This window comes from Lytechinus variegatus, chromosome 3 (genome assembly GCF_018143015.1).
Source record: "Lytechinus variegatus isolate NC3 chromosome 3, Lvar_3.0, whole genome shotgun sequence".
NCBI classification, from domain to species: Eukaryota; Metazoa; Echinodermata; class Echinoidea; order Temnopleuroida; family Toxopneustidae; genus Lytechinus; species Lytechinus variegatus.
Genome location: NC_054742.1, coordinates 21824919 through 21834017, shown reverse-complemented (window position 1 = coordinate 21834017; position 9099 = coordinate 21824919). Strand labels below are relative to the sequence as shown.

The 9099-nt window shown below is 35.4% G+C and overlaps 1 protein-coding gene across 8 annotated transcripts in view; it reads right to left on the bottom strand.

The window, feature by feature from the left end:
- Positions 1-4510: 4510 nt before the first annotated feature.
- LOC121410498 (transcription factor E3-like) overlaps positions 4511-9099 on the bottom strand; it is a 63377-nt gene continuing 58788 nt past the window's right edge. For all 8 annotated transcript variants that reach the window (XM_041602635.1, XM_041602636.1, XM_041602638.1 and 5 more), the window contains 2 exons: positions 8755-8902; positions 4511-8317 (listed from right to left, as the gene is read on the bottom strand). In XM_041602635.1, coding sequence (XP_041458569.1) covers positions 7775-8317; positions 8755-8902 — 691 coding nt within the window. In that variant the 3' untranslated portion in view covers positions 4511-7774. The remainder of the gene's footprint in view (positions 8318-8754; positions 8903-9099) is intronic.

The window sequence follows — 9099 nt, the reverse complement described above, 5'->3', positions numbered from 1 at the left end:
CAAAACTCCAGAACTGCTTTTGTTTGCATTTGTCCCTCCACTTTACATTAAGAATTAACACTTGTTTGCAAGTTCAATGTTATTCTGACCAAGTCAGAAAAACTATCAGATGGTGTGGTTGCAAATAAGTTATTGATTCATTTTCTGAAAGTGATGGCACAGAACTTGATTATTATCTATCAAGCTATTGTTCATATCCATCTTTTTAAATGGAAATGAAAACAATTACAAGTAATGTTGATAAGCAAAATAACTGATTGAAGTTTAGATTTCTAGTTCCTAGAGGAAATTAACTGATTAGCCCCTCTAAGGCACCTTGCCCAAAGAACAGAGCCACGTCTTCCACACAAGAATCATGCAGATATGTTTTCATTGCTAATCCTTACATCCACCATACTGTAGATGATATAATGTGAAATGTAGGGGAGGGGTTGTGATGGGATGTATAGTAACTTTGTAGCAGGATTCAAAGGCACTGAACAGCTATCACAGTAGCTTTCCTTACATTCCTCATTGGTTGACTTTAATGTGACATGCCATAGAGCATGTCCTCCCAATGTTAGCTAGACTTTTAACCTTTATATTCATATATACCTGGGAAAGCAAACTCGTATCTTTGTCACTTGCACTATATTCCCATTTTTGTACTCTTTTCAACATTGTGTCTACTTTCAATCAGTCGATTTGACAGTCTCATAGGCTCAATACACCAACCTAGAAATGTTCTTTCCGATGAAGTTTTTTTCTTGATTCGTGTTCCTTAGGGGTCCTAGAACAAATTCAGCTTGGTTGCCAAAAGTTGCCGTTTGGGCAATTTTGCTAATTTGCATAAATCCAAAATGGCCGCCAGATGCCATCTTGAAAACCTAACTTTTGAACCCCTGTCCACAAAACAATGAGTAATGACTCGTTTTAGGGGTTTAGAGTTGTGTAGAACTGATTTCTGTAATCATTTTTGCAATATAAGGTCGTCTTCAGGTCAAATCCAAGATGGCCGCCATATGCAATCTTGAAAAATTGACTTTTGTTCCCCTTGCCCAAGAATGACGAGTAATACCTCTATTTAGGGGTTTTGGGGTCTGCAGAATCCATTTCTGCTTTCTATTTTGCAATATAATGTCATCTTCAGGTCAAATCCAAGATGGCCGCCATATGACACTATCTTGAAATATCAATTTTTGAACCCTTTGCACCAGAATCATGCATAATAACTCTATTCATGAGTCATTAGGTATGTTGATTCAATTCATGTAGTTATTTTGCACAAAGGATAATCTTCAAATAAAATCCAAGATGGCCGCCAACCGCCATCTTGAAGAATTACTGTCTGAGGCTTATACGTGTTAGAATTAATGTAAAGGGATTTCAGTAAGATACTCATTTCTTTTATTAATTCTCAAGTTTTTGTCCCAGAATCATGAATAATATCCCTCTTTTCGTGAGTTATTTGGTATTTATTCAATTTCTGTTCATAATTTTGCAATGTAGGATCATCTCCAGGTCAAAATAATCCAACATGACCACTAAACGCCATATTAAGAAAAAAAAACTACGTCCGAGACTATTGAACCTTGAAGAAGTGCTGTCCCTAATAAGGTTGTTGTTATGGAGCTCATGTAAGGGGATTTCAGTGAGAATGATTCATTTCTTTTAATCACTCCATTTTTAGTTCGAGGTCAAGTCATGTCTAAGATGGTCAGATGGTTGATTTCGTCATTAACCGCTTACTTTAGAATTAAACCATTCAAGGTTTGGGCTATGATTTCGGGAGTTTTTATCCCTTTTTTATTTCTGTGCAACCATACTTTTCCAGTGAAATGACTTTCAAGTATTATTTGAATTAAAAAGTGATTTATCCGTATTTTTTTCAAAAAAAATGATTTAATTATTAACTTCCTTTATAATTATTAATGGACTTTTCCTCCTGACAAGAGCCATTGACTTGGTCAGCAGGAGTGCACTCTTTAGCCTCCTGCAAAAGATAGGCCTCCCAAGACTGTTCCACTGTCAGGATTGTTCTCATTCGTGAAATGTTTTACGGAAACGATGTCGCCCCTGCCTCTCAAGAAAGAAGTGGGAGTACAAGACCTAGTCATACATAACAGCTGCCTGTCTTGTGCATGTAAGGGGTTTGGACCATCCATCAGACTTTGAGACAGTCAGAAATCCTGATAGACTCAAGACACCGACTGTCCTCCAGATATGTATATCAACAGCACACACTCGTCTGGTTATGGTGGACTCCTCACCTACCTTGGACCGACTATATGTCTCTTGTCCCCTTTCACAGGACAAGCATATAAGCATCAGGATTGTAAAATCTGTCACAGTCATGGCCAAGCTCCTGCACGGAAGTAAGTCCTGGAAAACGTACGCCGACCAAGAAAAGTGGCTAAACACCTTCCATGTCAGCTGCCTCGGACGTATCATGCACGTTAAATGGCAGGACAAAGTGAAAAATACAGAGGCCCTTCAGCGTACGCGTAGCGTGCTGGCATCAAAAGCTTATTCTCGCTCCTTAGTCAAAGGCACCTCAGGTGGTTGGGGCATGTTTGCCCCATGAAACCTTGGCGAATCCAAGAAGGGATTCGCCAAGGTAAGGTAAGCTGTGTGATTGGTCTCACCCCATCGATAGATCACACCTCCGTTTTAAAGACACATGCAAATATGACATAAAACTTGCCGGCATAGACACTAACACTTATTAAGGTGTAGATGATAGTCGCCATCCATTCTATGGAGAGCTACTAAGTACAGGGGTCAAGACGTCAGAAAATAATCGGAATGCTAAATTGGCAGACCAAAGGCCTAGGAGGAAGGCTAGGGCAGCATCTCTATATAAACGTGTCTCAGCGCCATCCTCCTTCATCTGTAAAAATTTGCTCTAGAGACTGCCACTCTAGAGTGGAGCTCTATAGTCACTCTCGAAAATGTAAGGCCTAGCGCTACACCATCGTCTTTTAAGGCGAACTGATGCCTACCAATCATTGGACACATTGATTTAGAAAAATAATATTGATAAAACACTTTCACATTGAAATAAGACCCTAAAAGCCTCTTCAGTACAAAGGTATGAATAGACCTTAAAAAAATACACTCGAAATAGATATCCCAAACCTAAAGAGGATTCATTCTAAGTTGAGCAATTAATGTTGAAATGAACTTGAGAATTAATAAAAGAAATGAGTATTCTTACTGAAATCCCTTTACATTAGTTCTAACACGTATAAGCCTCAGACAGTAATTTTTCAAGATGGCGGTTGGCGGCCATCTTGGATTTGATCTGAAGATTATCTTTTGTACAAAATAACTACATGAATTGAATCAACATACCTAATGACTCATGAATAGAGTTATTATTCATGATTCTGGGGCAAAAGGTTCAACAACTGATGTTTCAAGATGGCGTCATATGGCGGCCATCTTGGATTTGACCTGAAGATGACATTACATTGCAAAATAGAAAGCAGAAATGGATTCTGCACACCCCAAAACCCCTAAATAGAGGTATTACTCGTCATTCTGGGGCAAGGGGAACACAAGTCAATTTTTCAAGATTGCATATGGCGGCCATCTTGGATTTGACCTAAAGATGACCTTATATTGCAAAAATGATTACAGAAATCAGTTCTGCACATCTCTAAACCCCTAAAACGAGTCATTACTTATCATTTTGTGGACAGGGGTTCAAAAGTTAGGTTTTCAAGATGGCATCTGGCGGCCATTTTGGATTTATGCAAATTAGCAAAATTGCCCAAACGGCAACTTTTGGCAACCAAGCTGAATTTGTTCTAGGACCTCATAGGAACACGAATCAAGAAAAAAACTTCATCGGAAAGAACATTTCTAGGTTCAGAAAATGTCAAATCGACTCAATCATCAGTCCCCTCATTTCACTTCTATCAATATAAACTTCTGGTTCTTCTTTTCTCCTACCTCTTCCTTCTCTTCATCAAAGTCTTATTGCTCTTCTCCTTATCAACATACTCATTCCAAACTAATACCACTAAATGCATTGTCATATTCATCTTTTATTTTACATGGTTTGCTTTCACTTGTCTTCTTTTCACTTTCCCTTATTCTTAGATTATATATAAATTTTATCCTTTATTCCTCCACAGTTTCTTCTTTCTCTATAGTCTCCTTACATGTATGTCATATTTCTTGATTTTTGTCATTCTGCTAAATCAATGAATCTGTATTGTATGTAGAAATCAACGCCTCATTACCTCCTCTCCACGCACACTTCATAAAGCTGATACACAGAAACTGTATCTGTATGCACAACTTAATACACCACTAGAACATGCTCTTGTGCTAAACAAGATAATAGATACAAGAATTATTCTTTCAACATTGGCTGATGTGAATGTAAATGATTGAGAATGTTATTTAACATCTAAGAACATGTTCCAGTTGTAAGTTAAGACATGCATGACTACTATTCATGAACATCGCTCCCCCAGAATAAAAAAAGAAAAAGGAAACCCAATAAGATTTGCTTTCATTCATACAGGTGGTCAGTTTTAATTATTTCATCCATGTAGAATCTGTACAACTAAGTTTCTGAGAACATTACAGATGGGAAATCCAAGACACAAACTTTGATCTTTATAATAAAAATCTAAAATTCCAAATGTATTTTATCAACTGTCATTTCAGAATTGATTTAAATTGCTTAGAATTCAGGGGTAGGAATTGACACATTCCAAATGCAGATTACATGATAGTTTCTGATGATACTAGTAAAGAATTAAACATTAAGCCAAATTGATGCATTTATTGCATTTCATAGATCCATGATTCCAAATAAGTATTTCCACATTGTTTGGTGAAAAATATTGACAGTAAAGATTGATTTTCCATCCCATTTGTGTTTATTTGTTCAAATTATATGATTTTTAAATCAGATCTAACACTGGTTAAATTCAATATTTAGTTTAAACAATTTATTCTTCAGTTCTTAACTTAGGAGACAAGGATTGAATCATTATTGCTTCAATTCGATTCACATAAAACATTGATTCCATACAAAATCTAATGAATTTTGAACCAGTTTCATTCAACATATTTCATGGAGAGTTTCATATAAAAGCAGAGTGCACAGCACACAGCTATCATACAATTATCCCTTTGTATTAAATCATGCATTTCATTTAAAACAAAAACTTACACCATAAGATCATCACAGCATGCACAATATGTAATGTTTCTTCAAACTTGCTCATGCAATGCATTAGTGTAGACTGTATTGAAGTTGCAAATTAAAAGCATATTTCTTGATAAATGAAAGTAGAACGTTTAAAATCAATCATAAGGACAATTATCTGCTTGAAAACAAGAAACATTGAATATCTAATTTAAAGAAATGGGGAAGGGATATTTCTTAGAAAACCCCTGACAGTTGAGAAGTTTGTAGTACTCTGGAAAGATCCATCTTTGTAAAACTACAAATTATTGGTGAAAAGATAAACACATCTTTTTTATTCAGTGAATTAACTCAACTTGCTTCTTGTCCAAAGAAGATTCAGTTGGGTCTTGCCGTTTGTCCAAAACTGCTACAGAGTTGACAAAATGTGAACTTATGCTGGCTTTATTGAATTAGTCATAATAAACCAATGCTATTAATGCCTTAGGTCATTACAGCCTCAGAGCAACCAAACCTAGTCATGAAATCATCAACACATAATCAAAAACGTAAAACTGTGTGTAAGACTTATCTCATTGATTGACAAATAGACATAAATAAAACAAATACAGCAACAACTTACATAACTCAGCATGTTTTTCAATAACAAATAAAATCATCTATTTACAAAGAGTCCTGTTTCATATTGTTACCATAGCAACAGCAGGTTGAAAGTGAAGAACAGACTTCCATCAACCTTGTGACAATGTGCCAAGCACACTCCAAGTTCCACCATCGGTTCTTCCTTTCAAAACTTTTAATAAAATCCTATTCAGAAGTGAAATCAATATCTTGCAACTACTGAGTGCTCCTACTAAACAGTCAGTTTAAAAGAAAGAAAGAATATTTATGTATATAAGATGAAGAAATACATGCCAAAGTGTTATTAAAAATGAATAACATAGTGAACAATAATTTTCAAAACAAAACAATAAGTTACAATATACAAATCAGATACATTGATAGTATTTCAAACAATCTATGATTTTTTTCATTTGTTCAGCTAATGTGTCAGAAATCAGAAAATTATTATATTTTCTTTCTAAAACTTTTTCTTAAACTGTAGTTGGTTGGCTTACATGCATATAGAGTGTTATACTCTCATCAATATCTTGTATGTACACATATCTTTGATATTAATCTCTGTAAAAGATAAATGCAAAAGTCATAATAAGGTGTAAAAATAGCTCTGTAATAATCTGTACATGCTTCCCACTAAATTCTATCTGAACATATATCAGACTTGGTCTAAAAGTTTATACTCCACATACATAAGATATACTCTGCTTTATATAGAGTGTGAGATAATCAAAGTTCAGACTTTTTTTTACTAAAATCGAATGGCAAGTTGCTATCTAAATCAAGTTGTAATGTTTATAACAAATAAAATACTACCTATTTATCCTCAAACCAACAAGACAATCAACATACCAACAAAAATCTGTAAGATATATCATGAAACTTTCATGGCCAAACATGTATAAACTTTGTTTCATTTTAGTTTATATGAAAATAAGCAGCAGAGTATATCAAAAATATATCTAGCATTGTTAATATTTCTAGTCCAAAGTTAATGTTTCAATGAATATATGTTGTTTACTCTTACTACCAACTATCATTAATTTGTGATTCACATTGACAGAATGTAGATATTATGTCCTTGTCAGAAATGAACTTTGGAAATATAGAAACCAAAACCAAAATAGTTGAGTTAATCAACCCAACACGACAAGTACATGCTTCTAGCATTCACAAACGCTGTATAACACTCAAACACATACGCAGAATAATATTCTTTATAAGCTGTAATATAGATTTGTAATTCATAATTTTTACTCTCATCTCACATTATTTCAATGCAATTACATTTCCATTTTTCAAGATGGAATTCTGGATGGAACACTCACTAATGGGAATGCATTGTATCAACTATTGTATCAGTCTATGACATCATTTAATTTGATTCTGTTTTGTAGCACAAAATACAATCATAACTCATATTAGAAATATTTCATTATTTGTTATATTCTATGGTTGGTAGTACATTAATTCACAACTTATCTTTTCATCCTCTCCTATTCACCATTCGCTTGGACCATGATAGCTACCAGCGCTATTTTGATCATGTTATCCTGTTAAGTGTGAATGTATTTCTTTGTCTACTGAAGAGATCTAAAATTTATTATTTTTTGATTTGTCAAATTTTCAATTTCAAGCTACAATCTCATTCTAATCCCATAACATTTATTTGATTTCAAATTGAAAGTATGGCATAATACTACACCTGCTGCGATATTTAAAAAAAAACCTAAGTTGACTGTATCAATTAAATGGATTAATGTAAACCAGTTACACTAACCATCAATAAAGATTACAATGGATCCCCATTGTAAGCTATCCATCCTATTTTATAAGCTCAGTGGTTTATACACTACAGTGGCAAACCACTGTTGACTTTATACATCTCACCGACCAGCGGGAGTAATCAGTTCTACTCCATAAGTTTGGTGTTAATTAGGAGTGGATACCATCAGGTCCTTACACACGTTGATGCCTCTGTGTGTGGTACACATAATGGTCACAAGGTTACGATAGGAAGTCTGTGTTATGATGATGGTGGTGCTGCTGCTGTAGACCATCAGGCAAGTCTTCTAGGCTTGTCAGGCTCGATCGTCGGCTACTGTGTAGGGAAGTGGCCATCGGAGATTGAGAAAGGAGGGGATCACCCGATGGAGAGTCTGCGTCACTCTGGATGTCATCCATAGTAGGAGTTGAAGCCTCACCCATATAGTTAGCAGCCTCAGCTGAGAGTCCGTTGGTATAAGTACTGCCCGGGCTGTGCTGATGTTGCATGAAGACCTGGTTATCAGTCTGGAGTTGTTGTTGCTGCTGCTGCTGTTGTTGTTGTTGCTGCTGCTGATGATGCTGCTGCTGTTGTTGCTGATGTTGCTGCAACTGGATTTGTTGCTGCTGAGAGAGTGGTGGACACGTCCCTGGTTCTACCTTGACCTGGAAGTCAATGTCAGATCCTTGAAGACGCATGAACTCTGATGTAATAGCTTCTGTGCTTGTATCAGGACTCAGAGCATCAGTATTGATGTTGAAACGCTTACATTGCATCTCCAGCTCCTGAAATGATAAGATGAAAACCATATTCACGATCAATTTTAAATGTTATTAACTTCTGTTGTTTTTTTCCATTCCTGTATATTTGCATATATAGCAAATAATGGGAAAATAACTGAATTGTACATTTTACAAGTTGCAATATCTATGAAACTAGCTGGGAAAAAAGATCAAGAACTCAACACCCAAATCTTGCATTTCTACTGACAAAGAAATGGATTTCTTTGTCTAAAACTCTTGTCATGACCTGGAAAAAAGTCCCCTATATCCAAAATTACAAAATTTATTTTCTATATCCAGCATAATCTTCATCTACGTTTGAGACTGAAATTTGATTTCAGTCAAAACTGTATGTCACATACTTTGGATGAAGGATATGAAATACAGCTGAAGATAAATACAATGATCTTCAATTGCCATGGCAACCCCTTCTTGCCTACCTGTATCCTAAGCATCATCCTTCTATTAATAGTCTCCAGTTGTCTTTGTCTTCCTTCAATCTCTTTATGTCTTGATTGATCTTTCTGCATCTTACGGATGTAGTCTACAGATGACTTGAGGATAGTTCCTTTATTCTGTCGCTGGTCACTGCAAGAAATGATCACACAATAGAACATGATCACTATCAATACTCAAGGGAAAATATTCTTAGGGGAAAAGTTAAACAAATAACTGAGTTTTCATATTCATTTCATAACATTTAGGAAGAATATCATAACAAAGGATAACTATACAGGATAGCTTCAAAGATGCTTTCATATGTAAGCTATCATTCAAAACCGATG